The sequence below is a fragment of the Lagopus muta genome, chromosome 25, assembly GCF_023343835.1.
Source record: "Lagopus muta isolate bLagMut1 chromosome 25, bLagMut1 primary, whole genome shotgun sequence".
Classification (NCBI taxonomy): domain Eukaryota; kingdom Metazoa; phylum Chordata; class Aves; order Galliformes; family Phasianidae; genus Lagopus; species Lagopus muta.
In genome coordinates, this window is record NC_064457.1 from 464,991 (window position 1) to 480,380 (window position 15,390).

Genomic DNA, 15,390 nt, shown 5'->3' on the forward strand with positions numbered 1-15,390 from the left:
GCAAAGTTCCTGCCTGCGAGCTCTTTCCCTGAGGAGGAACCTGACGCTGTTGTATCATCTCTGCCTCGGCTTCTACTGCAGGAGCAAAAATTGCAATCAATTAATTGCACAGAATGATTCCTTCAGATGCTGACATCTTTGTCTTCCTTCCCGCTGAGGCTGCGCGTGCCCTGGGCTGCTGGCTGGACTTCAGCAGTTGGTGCTGCTGAGTGCGTTGGGTTTGGTTGGAACTTCTGACAATCTGCTCTCACAGAGGGAAGATTTAAGGGCTTCAATTTGAGTGCTGCAGAATAAAGGCAGCGTTTTACAATCGCTCTGGAGGCAGCTTTTGCAGTGAGCCAACGTGAAGTAATATTCCTAAAAACAGATGTTTGCTGAGCATCCTTCGTGTCGGTGCAGGGTGACGGATTGACCCGGGTTGCACTGAGAGCAAAACGAGATCCTGCAGTTTTCAGATGAATAGCAGGGACCCCAAACGCTGCCTGTGCTCACTGAGACCTCCCGGCTCCCGCAGCTCTGTGCAGTCACAGCTTGCAGGACTGATTTCAGCGTGGCTTTGCGGTGCGTTGTCCTGTGTGTCAGCAATTGCTGCACAGCTCGGCCCTCTGTCAGCACGCAGGGATGCGCGCTGCGTTCAGCACTGCGCTGGTTGCGATGGCTGTTGGTGTTTCTGCCTCCCTGCTGTGCCCTCCTCTCCCAGCTGGGTTTGAGGCCGTTCCTCAGAGGGCAGCAGTGAAACGGCTTCGTCTCTGAGCGAGGGAATGTGTGCAGATGTTTATGAAACTGTAGGTGAATGCATGATTTGAAATAGTTAAATATTACTGTGGTGAGTGCCAACGCGTCTCTGAGGAGTGCTGCTGTGTGCATGGAGCTGAAGAAAGGCTCTGCCCCTCCTGCAGCCCCCCTGGTTCGCCCTCGCCCCGTGTTGCAGTGCTGCAGGTGTGGGTGCTGCGGGGCGACCTCCAGATCTCTGCGTTGGTGTTTGGGAGATGCTTGCATGTGTGCACAGCTGACCTCCAGGCCCTCGGGTCTGCTGTGTTTATTTATTTCATTTCCCTGTGAGATTTGCTTTCAGTATCTGATGCAGTTTCAGCTCCAGCTTCTGCACGGAGCGCTGCGCGTCCCTTTGGGGTGCTGACCCTGGACCTGAAGTTGGCTTTGGAAACCGTCCCGCTGCTTCTGGCTGCCCCTTTTGACAGGCTTTTCTACTTGTCTGCTATCCATGCTACCTAGGGAAGCACATGGCTTTGTTTGTGTACTTGGAAGTGTTGCTGTAAAGCTGGATCTCGTGTGCTGATGGCTTCTGACTGTTTTGTAAATACTTGCGTTAGTGCAGACTGGGTGAGTGGAGACGGTTTGGGGACAGCAGTGTGAAATAGCTGTGCAATATTGTGAGTCCCCCGGAGCTTTCTGTATCCGGGATGCAGAGCAGCAGCGGCCGGCTCTGCTCATTCCCAGCAGGAGATCCCTGGCCTCGCGATGGGGGCTGTGCTCTGCGGCGCTCTGAAAGCTCTGGAATGGCCAAAGGTCTGCGCAGGGCTTTGCCGGTCCTTCCAGTTCACTTCCTCGGTTTAATAGCTGAGATGTTCACTTGTCTTCAAGTGGATGGGCTTTAAACGCGTGCCTTGTACCCTCCCCTCCCCGTAGGGAAAAGGACGGCTGTGCGCGGCCCCCGTTGAGTTCCTTCAGTAGTGCTGCGGGCTGTGTGTTCCGTGGCACCAGTGCTGCGCCCAGTCGTGCGAGGGGCGTCCCCGATCCCGGAGCTGAGACCCGGGGCGTTCCTCAGGGAAGCCGCTTCCCGGGAGCGGTGCCGTGTCGGCTCAGACGCGATGCGCTCCGCTGCGGCCGGGGAGGGGATGGGGATGTGGGATCTCCGGAGCAGCGCTGGGCAGTTTGTGCCTGTGCTGGGCTGAGCTGATGGAGGAGCTCTGCGGGAGCCGTGAGGGCGCTGAGAGGCACGGAGTGCGAAGCTGCGTTAGGGAGAGCGTCAGCGCTGGGCTGTGGGGGCAGCGCTGGGCTGTGGGGGCTGTGCGTGCTGCCTCTGCCCGGGTTTGTGATTCAGCTGCAGCTCTGGCACAGCCAACCTTTCTGCGTTACTCTGCCTCGCTCCCCGCTTTCAAATTTACAAATTCCTGCTTCAAAGGAGAAAACCAGGGGAGGCGGCGCTGGGGGTGCAGCAGCCCGAGCAGCTTCACGGCATGCAGACGTGCTTTGTTGTGAAGCGGTTCGGAGCAGCCGAGACAGAAGCAGAGACTGATGTGAAGCCGACTTGGAGAGGGCCGCCCTATTTATCCAAATCCCAATTCTGAATGTTTACCTCGGTGTAAAACCTTTCCTGGGGGAGGAAAGGAGTCCTGCATGGAGCACCCGAACCCCGAGCGCTTTGCCAAACGCCTCTCCAGGGCGGCTTCACAGCGGGGCCAGCGCTGTCCCTCTTTGGACCTTTACCTTTCTAGGATGTGAACGGTAACAATGTGAATATTTGTTGTTTACTTCATTAGGCATAATTCATAATGCTGTGTTTATATGGAGAATATCACAGACTGAAGCAAAAACCGTATGCAATTGGTTTACTTTATTATAAACTGTATATGATGTACAAACTAATAAAAAGGTCGATGAGGACGGTGTTGCTGTTGTTCTTAGCGCGGCTCTGTGTGCTGCCAGGAGCTGCTGGCTGCGTGCTGTGAGGTGGGATGGGAGACCGGGGCTCACAGCGCTCCTGGTGCAGCTGCCTGCGCTCAGCCGTGGGAAGGGAGGAGCGGATGGAACTGGGGGTGCAGACGTGGATTCTTTGGGCGGCATTAGAATGGGAATCCATTGCCATCCTCCAAAGCAGGCAGTGCTTTCTCTCACTGCTGAACTCACACAGCACTGCCTGCGCTCTCCCATAGCGCTCCTTGCTGCTGGTCTGAGGAGGAGGAATGCTTCTCCCAGTGCTGAGCCCTTTACAGACACGAACCCAGCACACAGGTGGGGAACACAGCGAGAGTTTACATTTATTAACAGTGGGTTAAGCACAATGCAGCTCACCAGGCGCAGAGCCGTGGCAGGAGTTGGGGCTGCTGTCCTGACCTGGGTCTGTTAGTTGAGATTTGTGTTATGAAGTAGTGAGCGCGGGTCTGCGGGCTGGCAAACGATCTAAGAGCAGAAACATCAGCTTTAATAAAACAGGCTTAATAACAGCAGCGCTCGATCATTAACTTCTCTCCAGCCCACGATCGGGGTTGGAGCAGACTTGAGTTACGCAGTTACAATACCTCCCTTTACTTCCTAAATTACAGTGTTACTTCCAGCCTATGTTCAGTGCATTAGCTAAAGCTAGTAAAATCTTGCTTGAAGTACAGTTCTGTATTTCAGACACGATTTAATGTCTACAAAATAAGATGGAAAAGATGTTAGTTCATCTCTTCCATTCCCCGCCAAGGCAGGATTGCTCCCTACAGGACGGTGGTGCTGGCAGAATTGAATGCAGCCCATCCTGAGCAACTGGAGCCGTTACAGGAACCGAATGCAGCTCCTCAAAGCTGTTTCCTTGCTGTGATTTTCTCCCCATGTCTGCAGTGTTTGGCTCACAGACGTTGAGGCGCTGCCCATCAGCACAGCCCTTCTCTGCGCTGAAAGCTCTGCGCGCCAGCAGCGCAATGGGGAAGGACACGCGTGGCTCTGGCGGCTGCCGCACGACCCCTAAAGGGCAGAGCGGCCGGGAGCTGCTGCACTGGACAGAAGGGGTCTGGTTTTCACATGAATGCAGCACTCCTGCTGTTTGTCCGTCTGTCCGTTATGCAGCTCACTGGGCCTCAGAGCAGTTCTGTACAGGCTCTGTTCTGCCACCGCTCAGCTGTGGAGCGCTGACGTGTACAGATGTAACGATTGTGGCTCATAGGGAAGTTATCAAAGACAACAGGAGATCCTCGTCTGAGGAAGAAAACAAGCAGGGCCCCACGAGAGCTGGTTCTCCCCAAACTCTCCCATCAGAAATACTCAGCAGCGCTTTGGTTACCGAGGGTTATGTGACAGCTCTCCTGGAGCTGCTTGTTTTCTACCGAGGCCAATAAATGCCTCCCCAGAGATGTTTCGGTCTGAGGTTGGCAGAAGGGCTTGCTTAGTAAAGGCAGAATTATTTCTCTTTACAGTTTTAAAGGTTACCGAGTTACTTTCCTTTTAAAAACCAGCGGGGGCGGCGCCTGCCCGTGCTCTTAGATGATGGTGCAGGAACTGAACGCAGAGCCCCGTTTGTTGGTGCTCTGTGTAGGCACCAGTTTTCCCTTTCCGTAGTAACCCGAGAAAATCGCCCTCACGTCGATCTTTTTAGACAGGACGAGCATCCACATCCCGTTACCAAAATACTGCAGTTTCCCTCCCCCAATTTCCCCCACTTCCTCCCCTTTGCTCCCCGCCTTTTCCAGTTTCACGAACTCCAGCAGATCCAGCCCGGTTTGCACGGCTTCGACGCCGCTGGCGCAGCCGAGGGTGATGTGAGCGCGGCTGCCCTTCGGGAGGCTGTCGGCTGCCTGGATCTTATCGGCGTCCCCGGGCCACAGCAGCAGCTGCTGTTCGCTCAGCTCCACGCGAGCACCGACAGTTTTGGTTGTGACAAACAGACCAGAAATGGACAGAGTGAAGCCCTTGCCGTAGGAAGCCCTCACAGCCTGCGGAGAGAGGGGGAGAATCAGAGCGGAGCTGGGGGGGTCGGAGCGCCGCGGGCGGCTTCGTTGGGTCCCGGCTGCCGCAGGTCTCGCTTGGCTGCGTTTGAAACACAACACAGAGCTGCACGGCGAGCCGCCGTCCTTCCCCGATCCCCGATTTACCTGAGCTGTTTGGAAGCGATTTAAGCGGAAGTGTAAACCTGCGATTTACTGTCATTCAAACCACGCTACGGGAGACGACAGCGGAGGGAGGCGCTCCTGGGAGCGGACAGGAGGCGGCGTGGGCTGCCCCGTGCTGACCGCGTTCCTACAGGCGGGCCGTGGGCGCACGCAGCCCTGCAGTTTCCCTCTCAGCTGTGAGCAAAGCTGCCCCCCCCCCCCCCCCCCACCGCACGCAGAGCCCCGGCCAGGGAAGGACTCGGATGGGAGGCCGGGAAGCGGAGCCGCAGCGCTCACCTCCTGCTGTGCGTAATCCTCAGCCCCCGCTGCCTTCCCGAAGTCGGTGTATTTGGTGGTGCAGTGCAAGACCCCGGGCGGCCTCTTCACAAAGTAGCTGGTGAGATCTATTTTTATTTTGGGATCTTCAGAAGTGACTGCGAATGTAGAAGAACGTTATTATGACAAAAGGATCCCTGAAAAAGCACCGGAGCTTAAGCCCCATCTCAGCTTTCTTCACCTATTTGTCCTCTGTGCTTCACCTCCTTACGGCTGGAAAGGAAGAGGGCGATACAAAACCCCTCCTTCCACCCGGGACGTGGATGCAGCTGAAACACGTTCAGGTGGCAGAGCAGAAACCCCACGAGGAGGGAGGTGAGGGGAGGGGAGGGGAGGCTGCATCTGACCCTCACAAACCATCAGGTTGCACCGCTGCCCCCCCCCCCCCCCCCCCCCCCCCCCCCAGCAGCCTCACAGCTGAACGGACCCTCAAGGAAACTTTCGTTCATTTTCAGTTACAAAAACGACTTCAAAAAACAGGGCTGGGGATCCCTGAACGGTTCCTGTTGCCGACCTTCACTAAAAGCATCACTTTATAAGCTGACCAAATCTGTTCAGGTTGCTGCACCAAGTTAAGGTCGCACCAGCAGTAAGAAGCAGGTAAGTTATTTCTATACATACAGAATTTGCTCTCCTTTTTGAAGGCTTTGAGGCTTCCCAGCTCATCTAAGAACACCTGGCCGGCCTTCCTCAGGATCTCAGAGCTTCTTTTGCTCAAAAACCACCCGAAATACATGGGGAGGAACTCCTTCTCCAAACTGGGCTTCATCTTCTTCAGGTCTTCCACCGTCAGTTTCCACTGATTCTTATCCTTAAGCTGCGAGCAATCCATCCTCCACTGGGTTTTGGGCTCCGCAAAGATGACTTTGTAGCGGTATTTGTCAGCAATGTCAAAGATTTGGTCCAGTCGTTCCCTTTCGTGGTGAGTGTCGTCCAAAACGATAACGCTGATGTCTCGTTTGCAATAGTCAACTAATTCCTCATCGACTTTGGCGTATTCTTCAGGCACGGCGCTTCTTATGGCAGGTGTGATTTTGTAGCTCTCAGCGGCGACGACTTTGCAGCCGTCCTTGTAGCGCTCCTGGATCGCCTGGGCCAGCGTGGATTTCCCACTGCCCGGGAGGCCTCGCAGGATGAAGAAGGTTCTGGACTCTTTGAGCGTGGCGATGGTATCTTCGTCATCGAGGAAAGGGAACCGCAGGCTCTCGGGCCTTTCTTTGGCCGACTGAGCGGACATCTTTCGAAATATTTTCGGCAGGAACGGGTGGCTCTTCTTGGAGAAACCTCTGTTCTGAAATTCGAGAAGAAAACGCCGCTTTGTAGGCTCTGCAAGCCGCTGCTGTGCCCTCGGGGGGGTGGGGGGGTGGACGGGGGGAACCCGGATCGCAGCGGCCCCGACGCGCCCCGCACCGCCCCCCACCCGGCACGGAGGGAACGGGAAACGTCACCGCCGCAGCGCGGAGCGGCCGCGGCCCGAGGAGCCGCTTTGAGCCCGAGGTGCGAAACGGCGCAGCTCCGCCTGCAGGAGCGAATCGAGACTCACTGACGGCGGCTGTCGCGGCGGAACCCGCGCCGCTCGGGGCTCCGGGAACGGCCGCTCCGGGTTCGGATTCGAACGGACGGCGCCGCGCCCTCAGCGCCCCTCCGGGCTGCTGCCAGCGCGGAGCGGCACGAATCGCTTCCGGCAAAAGCGGCCGCGCTGCCGCCGCCGAACACGAAAGTGAAAGCGGCCGCGTGCGGCGCTCAGCAGTGACTCCTCCATCCTTTGCTTCGGGGTCAGGAGGTGCGGAGCGGTTCCCCACCGGGCGCGGAGCACCGCCTGCCCCGGGGCGGCCGCTGTGCGGGGTGCGCGGAGCCGTCAGCAAAGCGCGGCTCAGGAGGGGCTCCGCTCAGAGCGGAACGGCGCGACGCCCCCGGCCCCCGTCCGCCGCCCCCGGTGGGGTTGGGGCTCCCATCGCCCCTCGAGAAGCGGAGCTGCGACTCCTCTCCGGTTCTGCCGCTCCCGCACCGCCCCGTCCCGCTCGGGCCGTGGGTGCGGGGCTCGGCGGTGCCCGGGGCCGCCGTTCTGCGGGCAGCTGCGGGCGGGCGGCACTGAGCCGCTTTTCAAACGCGCAAACAAAAGAACAATAATAGAAAACACCCCCGGGCCCCATTGTTCAGCAGCCAACGCCGGGATAAAGCGCTCCTTTATGCCGCGGAGCCGCGCCGGGACAAAGGCGGCACAGAGCGGCGCGGGGCTCCGCGGGCGAACAATCCGCGATTGAGCGGCGCTCCGATCACGACGCCCCGCCGTCCCCGCGGCCGCTCCGTTCCCCGCAGCGCTCCGACGGAGCCCCGAGAGGGGAGCGGGCGGCGAAGGGGCAGCGCGGCTCAGAGCCCCCCGCCGCCCCGCGCCCGTCCCGCACTTACCATGGTGAGGACAGCGGCTCCGGGGCGGCCGCCGGTGCGGAGCGGGAGAGCGGCTCTGGGGCGGGCGGCACCGCGGCCCCTTTCATAGCATCGCCCCCCCTCGCCCCCCTCGCCCGGACCGCCCGTGGCCGCGCCTGCCCGGGGCGGGCGGTGCCGCTGGTGCCCGGCGCGGGGCTCGCTGCTTGCGCCCCAGGGTGCGGCGGAGCTGCGGCTCGTGTGTGAGAGCAGAGCCGCTGCCCGGCTTTATTCTAACCGCTCAGGAAATCGAACTGCTTTTTTTCGTCGTCTCCTATTTCTTCTTCCTCTTTTTCGCTCCCCTCTTCCTTTCTTTCGCTCTCCTCCCCCTCTCTTTTGCTCCTCTCTTCTTCACTCTCCTTCTCTTTTTCATCTTGTTCATCGAGCTCTTCTCTCTCACTTCCTTCTTCCTTTTTGCTCTCGGCATCTTCTTTTTCACCCCTTTGGTTCTCCGAGCTTTGCTCACTTTCCCGTCCCTCAGACTTGTCGTCTTCTGCATTTTCACCGCTGAAATCGTGATCTGGGGGGGGGAGAGGAGTGAAATCTAGGAGTGAGTTCGAGCACTGAGCAACCAGTGGGGCACGAGGAGAAAGGCTTTTCCCCTTTTCCCCCCATCAGCGCTGCCTTCTGTCTCACAGTTGCGCTGTGTTCGGAGCCCTGTCAGCGCGGGGCGCTGCTGCCACCTCCCGCACGGCTCCGTTCCCTTCCCCGGAAAGGAAAGCGGGGAATTCTCACGTTACACGGTGCAGAATTTGACACAATTACCTTGCAGAGCGTGAGCCTCCGTTTCTCTTTCTCTTTCTTTCAGATCTTCGATGAAGCTTCTGCTCACGTCATCCAAAGCCTGAAAAGTGATGTGGCTTCTCAGGCCCTGCACACAGCGTGCAAATTGCTCCCGTTTTCCCTTGAGCTCTGCTGTCCCTGCTTGCTCCCTCCCTGCCTTCACACTCTGCACCGATTCCAGCTATCAGCACCTGCACCAGATGCCTCCTCCCCTGAAGGTTTCGTCTCTCACTCACTGCTGTTTCCCTCTGGCAGAACAGGAGCTGCTTCGGCTCTGAACACCCAACAGGTCTGTGCTCATCTGCACCCATTTGCAGGACAGCCTCCTTACAGCTCTGCCCCACTTACAGCAATGATGGCCTGCTGGGCAGCGGCGCTGTGCACCAGCTTCGCCTTCTCAAGGGCTTTTTCAAAGTTTGCAATTGCAGACCGGTAATCCTTCAATTTTTCTGTATCAAACAAATGAAAACATCGATTGGAACCCAAGATAAAGAGAACAGCAGAGAACAAGCAGGGCTCCTGCCAGAGACCCGAGCCATTTTCACTCAGGTGCCCAACAGGCCGGCAGCTTCCACACCCTGACATCCATACCTTGAGCCTGCGCCAGCAGCACACTGGCGTGGAGCTGCCACTCCGCATCCCCCGCCTCCAGCGCTGACTGCAGGGATTTCTCTCCGTAGTTCTGAGCTTCTTCTGCCTTCCCGAGCTCAAGGTAGCAGCGGCCAACCTCGTGGAACAGCCACGTCTTCTCCAGGCTGGATTTTGCCAATGGGATTTTCTCCTCCCAGCTTCAAGCAGAGAGTAAGAAAGACAGATTTTAGTGCAGCTATCATTCCAGTCACAGAATCTATAAACAAAGGGCTCCAGTTGTTGGTATGAGGACATTCACAGCTATCTTGCTAGCAGAACAAACTGAAAGCACAGTATTTAACTGAAACCCCACCTTACGCCTTCCTCTGATTAACGTACGTGTCGATGGCTTGCTGGAATTTGCCAGTCCTGGCATAAACTCTGCCAATGTTGTCGAGGGCTCTGGACACGGCGTCAGGGAGATTGCTGTGCAGAAAGGGAGAGGTTGCAGGGGTTGAAGCAGCCTTTATTGCTGGCAGCCTGATCTTCAACCCGTCTGTATTCTGCAGTGCCCAGCATAACATAAAGGGTTGGGAAGTAGAGGTGAAGGACCAGTGCCAGGCTGGGAGTCATCAAACCAAAGTAAATGTCCTCACTCCCAGCTTTGGAACCGGTTTGCCGTGACCATCTGTGTCGTACAAATGAAAAAGCTGATGAGAGCAGAGCAGCAGCGCGGCGCTGTTTGCTCTGCCGCTCCTTAACAGCCACCAGAGGGCGAATGCTGCTCGGCAACGGCTGCGCTCCGGTCCTACAAGAGCAGCCTTCCGCGGGCTTGAAAAAGCAGCACCACGCGTCTCATTGCTGCCCGCTGCTGCCCCGGGTCTGACCTTCCCGAGGAGGAAGCGCACAATGGGGCTGCAGTGCTGAGCCTGGGATTTGTGCTGTTTTGCTTTGCTTCAACACGCATTTTGGCACGCCACGTGTGCTGGAGCCTTTAAAAATCTGCTTAAGTCATTTGTTTTTGAAATGGTGAAGACCCCTGTGTGTGGGCAGAGCCCGAATGCACTGCCCTGCTACATCTTCAGATGAGAATTACAACGCTACCTGACGCTAAAAACAGAGCAACTTTCCTCCCCCATCAGAATTTCTCAGCACTTACTTCTGCCTGGCAAACTCCAGATCCATTTTGTGGCTTTTCAGGGCTGCCTCCATCCGCCCCATCTCAAACTGAGCATTCCCAATGCAGCTGTGGAGGTTCCCAATCAGCTCCTTCTTGTTGGGAACTTCATCCTCTGACCATCCTTGTATCGTTTTCAGCACACGCTCAGCTTTCCTGCAGCTCTCTTTGGGGCAGTCTCCAGTGAGCACTGAGGACAGAGAGGAGCAGAGTGCAGCTGTGCAGACACAGCGACACGGGGAGCGAAGGCCAGCAGTTTTGTCAGCCTCACAGGCAGCCTGGGAAGGGCTTCAGCTCCTCGCTCTGCAGGCACATCCTGCAACCCTTCATTCAGCCTGCAGGAACTCCCTGCTGCTGTGTGACAACGCTTGTGTCGCACCACAGCTCTGGTCTGTATTTGCTACAGCAAGTGGCCACAAGCGCCACTCATCACTTTCTTACTGTTTCCAGCCAGGACACGCACACATGTCGATGTCCTCCATGCTCTGCACAATGAATCTGGCCACCTCGGCTGGTTTGGGTTTCTTCTCCCGGATCCACCTCTGCTGCCTGAGCCTGCGCTCCCTCACACGGGCGTAGATGGGCTTCTGCTGCTGCCAGAACTCGGCGCGCGCGTCCAGGTAGGCGATGCCGCCCAGCACCACGTCCTCCACTTTGACGCCCTGCTTTGTGACGCTCCTCATCAAATCTGAAAATAGGGGGGCAGAAGAGGAGAGCGCAGTGTACACAGCGGGTGAAGCCTCAGGTCACTGGGCTCGTGAACGTCCTGCTGTGACAGAGAGAGCTGGAAATTCAGGCTCCAGTGCTCCTCAGAGCGGGTTTGACTGGGAGGGGAGTTCCAGAAATTCTCCTTGGGAGCAAAAACTGCTGTGTTTGGGGCTGGCTGTGGTGTGTGCCTGTCCTGGGCAGAGCACATGGATGGGACACCTGCACTCAGATGGCACTGAAAACACTGGGGAGATGGAGAGGAGCATTACATGCCTGGAGACTAGATGGCTCATGTATTATTATACTAATGCTGGCAATAGCATAAAACTTATGATTAGACTAAATTCTTAATTACTGCTCTGTTACCAAGTAAACGGTTTCCTAGAAGGAGGAAAAAAAAAAGATTAAATGGAAATCACCTTTCTGCCTATTTCTAAAATGAGGTCCTTTGTGAATCCTGTATCTTGTTCCTAACAGTGTGTTTAACAAAGCCACAGGTGAGGAAGTGCCACCAGCAATGCTTTGCTCTTAATGCAGATGTTAGTGGAATCAACATCATGTCAGGAATGGAGTGATTTATAATGCTGACTTCCTCAACACAGATGGCTGTGATTGAAAGGAGGAAACATTCAGAGGCAGCTCTGAATATTGGATTTGACTCCAAAGACACCTGAACTCTGCAGACATCTGCCTCTCTGACACTGCCAGCCCTACATGAGCTGTGAGACAAACACGAGCAGTAATAAGAATATGAAAGAAGGAAAGAAGATCCTGCTTTGAAGGAACATTTAACTGAAAACAATGGAGAAAACCTTCATCCTTCAGCAGCTTTTCTAGGTAGGCCTTGTCAGCATAGAGCTCTCCAAGAAGCTGCCGCTCTGTTTTCTGATTCCTTGCAGGTTCCTGTTTCTTTGTGCACTTTTGGTCCTTGGTCAGTTTGATTTGGAGTTTCTGATTTGCTTTTTTGCTCTACAGCAAGAAAAAAATAGAGTAAGTGAGGCGGGATTGCTGGGGAACCTGGGATTATCAGTGAGGCCTGGCTTCCAGAACTGCTCACCCTCTGTGTAGGCCAAGTTCCCTTAAGTAAAAGCAAGTCCCTGTCTCACAAAGAGCTTTTAGGCTTCTGCGTGCAAATTATTTTCACTGCAAGCTACCCATAATTCCAGCTGAAAGAAAGCAATGAGCATTCACTGCCCTGCCTTCAGGGGGAAACGTGGTGCAGCATCTCAGAGCAACAGAGCAGTGGAGCACCCCGAAATAAAGCAGCTGAGAAAGTGTCCATTATCAGAAATGTGAACCTCAAACAGCAAAGCAAACACTGCAGGTAAGGCTGCCTGGCCCTGACCGCAGAGCTGTTACTCATTAGCCTTCAATGGGGGTCAGCAGCAGCAGCAGCAGGAACCGGTCAGGCTGGGAGAGGACTTTCAGGGGGGCTTTGTCTCCCATCCGTTGCTCTTCCCTGCCCTTCTGCCTTCTCCTTTCTACTTTGTGTGGCTTCAGCCACAGCTGCACTAAAGGCAGGTACACTGGAATCCTCCTACTGGGTTTGTTTGGGTCCTGTGCTCAGGATGTGCTGCCCTGGAGCAGCCACGACCCCAGCACACTGCTGCAGAAACCACTGATCCTCCCTGCGCTGCTATGTTTCTGAATGTAACAGTGTTAAAACAACTCCAATTGGCTTCTAAGAGCTCTTCACACTGTACCTCTGCCTGCTGGCTTATAAAGCAGAGATCCTCTTTGTTCTTCAGTTTCACTGAGGATGGACCTGCAAGTGCAGAGAAAACACGGCATTAGAAAAGCTTGAGAATTTAAAACGGCTGAAAATGTGCTAAGCTGAAAATGTCCTGTTACAAATCGGGACTTCTAGTAGTTCTTTTGTATGAAGTATGTGGATATGGGTAAGTTCTTTAAGCAGGAATTACAGCTCACAGATGCAGCTCCTGAATTGTGATTGTTATGTTTGCATGGCACCACCACAGGCAGGTTTCCTACAGAGATGTGCTCTATCCCACATGCAGAGTCTTAAAATGGAAGGAAAGCTCATAAGCGCGGTCATCTGCAGCAACCCAGAGAACTACTTTAAGGTCTTTGTGCCCTGACACAAACCCCCATTTTATTTTCACTTCTGCTATTCAGAGCACAGCTCTCGCAGTGAAAGCAAGGGTGAAAAACAGCTCTTTGTTTGGGCCTGGTCAGAAGGGAGGAAGCAGCTTCAAGTGCCCTCGTGGAAGAATTTCCTCCGGTGAGGTGAGCGGGCCGAGAGCAGCGAGCTGACAGCACCGGTCTGCCACACGGGCTCAGTAAAGCTGGGATGTGCCCTGTTAACATATCTGCACACAGCAAGCAGCCAGAACTAATGCTCATCTATTTCCTTGCTTCATTTCCCCTGCATCGAGGAGCTGCCAAATGTTTAAACACCTCATGGTTTTTATTCTGTTCGTTTGCATACAGCCCAGGTGCTTGAAGGCATTCAAAGCATTCAGCTCAGCACGTCAAGCAGATGAGTTTCCACTGAGGGCTGTGCTGTCCTGGTGTTTGCACCAACTAAGAAAGCAGCAGTAAGAGAAAAACAAAGCAGGTCTGGAAAACTGCTCTGTCTGCCATTTTAAATGAGTGTCACACATGGAGGAGCTGCAGGCCTTCACACAGCTGGGACGTGAAGCCAATCTGCAGTACTGGAGGTGGGCTGCAATTCCAAAAGCGATCTCAAGGCGAGGTAGCTGTGTTATCTGTGGGATCGAGGTGTGTGGGGCAGGCAGGCAGGGTGTGCCCTGGCTCTGTGACAGGACAGGCTGCTGGAGGATCCACCTGAGCAGTTTCTGACTGTCCCAGCAGGTTTTGCAGCAGCCTTGCAAGCTGTGCACAGGTTCTCTTTGCACGTGATAAGCCACTCAGCCACAGAGCCAGCCCCAGTTGAGCATGTGTGTGAGCCTGGAGCGGGTGCAGGTGTTGACTAAGCTTGCCTGCATGTGAGAGCACTGCTAGGAGAAAAAGTCAGGGAAAAGTTTTCCACTGGTTTTGAACGTCATCAGGTCCTTGGCCTTTCCTGTCCCTTGCAGTTCTCTGATTTACGCCAGAACTTATGAAAGCAGCGCTCCATTGCAACAGTTTCACTGCTCTGATGCAATGTAAACTGGAGGAAAATCAGAATCTCAGGAAGGCCAGTCTCAGGTGGGCAGATTTCACTACAAACTTTTTAACACCAGGATAAAGATCTCAAAACAGATTCTGTAATCAGTAGGGCCATAAGTAGGTGTACTGCTGTTCTATATTATTTAGAACATTTTTATGGTGACTTTAGAAATGTAAGTGCCAGGGTCATAATTCACTCCCATAATCATTAGCTATTAGACAGCTATTAGACGGTGGGGATGTGGTCTTTTCTGCGCTTCTTGGTTTCAAATAAGAATGGCTATAGAGCTCATGAATCCAGAAGCAAAAGGAACTCTGCTGTTACTTGGTCCTTTGGAATATTAACACCCATCAGCTATCAGCAGCTGATGACAGAACACCATGAACAGCCTCAGCTGTGCCTGCAGGCACCATGAAGGGGAACTTCTTACTTCCAATACAGTTGATGATCGCCTCGTGGGATTTCTGGATGCCCAGCCTGAACTTCTGCAGCTCCGGGCGCAGTTCACCGCCCCGGTGATAAAACACCAGAGCAAATTCAAAGTCACCCATGGTATATAACGTCTCAGCTTTTTGGTAAAGGCCCTGAAAAGACATTTGAAGGGGAGAAAGCCAACAAACTATGCTTCAGAACCTCCAAACAATCCTCTCCTGGGCAGAAGTGAAAGCCCTATTCATACGGCCAAGTTTGCATACAATAAAATCCAATCCTGGGTCCTTCCTCATCGGCTGAGCACTTCCAGCTCTCTGGACGCACCGCAGAGGAGCTCAGCACGCTGCAATTTGGCGTCAGCCGATATCACAGCACATCCCTCCCTTGAGGGCTCTGCAAGGACCGCCGCCCCCACAGGCAGCAGAGCTGTCCTGGGCACCGCCGCCCTGCAGCTCTGCGCCATTTACCTCGGAGAACGTTTTGTCATTCTGGAGAGAAGCTTCGGCGTCCTTCAGGGAATTCTGCACATCTCCGAGCTTCAGGTAACACCGCGAGCGGGCCACGAGGCCGTGCTTGTCCGCGGCTCTGAGCTGCAGCGCCTGCAAGGAAGAGCGCGGCGTGCAGCGCAGGGCCGGGAACGCAGAGCGGCCGCGGATCGCGGTGGCGGATGAGGCCGAACCCCCGGTTTCGCCTCCCCCCAGGCCGCGACCCCCACCCGGGCCCTCACGTTGTTGAAGCAGGCCAAGGCCTTGCCGTACTCGCCCCGCCGGTACAGCAGCGCGCCCTGGCTCATGAAGCCCGGGAAGGTGCCGGTCGGCGCGGGGCCCTCCGCCATGGCGGCCTGAGTCGTCGCTTAGCAACGGCTGCTAGGCAACGGCGTCACTTCCGGCGCCGCGCGAAGTCCCCGCCCACGTCGTGACGTCACCGAGGCGTGCCGCGCCGCGCAGCTCGGCGAGGTCCCGGCAGGAAAAAACCGCCGGCCCTGGGCGATATGAGCGTGCGCGGGCGGCAGGAGAGAG

At 55.5% G+C, this 15,390-nt stretch overlaps 2 protein-coding genes across 3 annotated transcripts; both read right to left on the reverse strand.

The window, feature by feature from the left end:
- Nucleotides 1-2,555: 2,555 nt before the first annotated feature.
- LOC125684581 (2',3'-cyclic nucleotide 3' phosphodiesterase) lies at nt 2,556-7,658 on the reverse strand. Of its 2 annotated transcripts, none has more exons than XM_048926805.1 (4): nt 7,554-7,658; nt 5,766-6,435; nt 5,106-5,242; nt 2,556-4,652 (listed from the first exon to the last, which is right to left on the reverse strand). In XM_048926805.1, the coding sequence occupies exons 1-4, from the start codon at nt 7,554-7,556 to the stop codon at nt 4,200-4,202; spliced, it is 1,263 nt and encodes a 420-aa protein (XP_048782762.1). In that variant the 5' UTR covers nt 7,557-7,658; the 3' UTR covers nt 2,556-4,199. The 2 variants fall into 2 exon arrangements, with proteins under 2 accessions (XP_048782762.1, XP_048782764.1); XM_048926807.1 differs by lacking the exon at nt 7,554-7,658 and adding an exon at nt 6,688-7,277.
- A 139-nt stretch (nt 7,659-7,797) lies between these two features.
- Nucleotides 7,798-15,227, reverse strand: ODAD4 (outer dynein arm docking complex subunit 4). The gene is made up of 12 exons (XM_048926797.1): nt 15,099-15,227; nt 14,839-14,970; nt 14,370-14,523; nt 12,510-12,571; nt 11,619-11,775; nt 10,562-10,786; nt 10,081-10,288; nt 9,321-9,407; nt 8,943-9,139; nt 8,700-8,800; nt 8,334-8,412; nt 7,798-8,088 (listed from the first exon to the last, which is right to left on the reverse strand). The coding sequence occupies exons 1-12, from the start codon at nt 15,204-15,206 to the stop codon at nt 7,802-7,804; spliced, it is 1,797 nt and encodes a 598-aa protein (XP_048782754.1). The 5' UTR covers nt 15,207-15,227; the 3' UTR covers nt 7,798-7,801.
- Between the last annotated feature and the right edge of the window lie 163 nt (nt 15,228-15,390).

Excerpts from the sequence above, each read along its gene's own strand:
- ODAD4 (XM_048926797.1), bottom strand. The coding sequence starts at position 15,206 with ATGGCGGAGGGCCCCGCGCCGACCGGCACCTTCCCGGGCTTCATGAGC. Across the intron at positions 10,289-10,561 it reads CATGGAGGACATCGACATGT|TGCTCACTGGAGACTGCCCC; the intron begins GTGCGTGTCCTG and ends CTCTGTCCTCAG. Across the intron at positions 8,413-8,699 it reads CCCAGCAGGCCATCATTGCT|GCTTTGGATGACGTGAGCAG; the intron begins GTAAGTGGGGCA and ends ATCACTTTTCAG.
- LOC125684581 (XM_048926805.1), bottom strand. Across the intron at positions 5,243-5,765 it reads CAAAAAGGAGAGCAAATTCT|TCACTTCTGAAGATCCCAAA; the intron begins GTATGTATAGAA and ends CTACATTCGCAG. Across the intron at positions 4,653-5,105 it reads AGGATTACGCACAGCAGGAG|GCTGTGAGGGCTTCCTACGG; the intron begins GTGAGCGCTGCG and ends CTCTCTCCGCAG.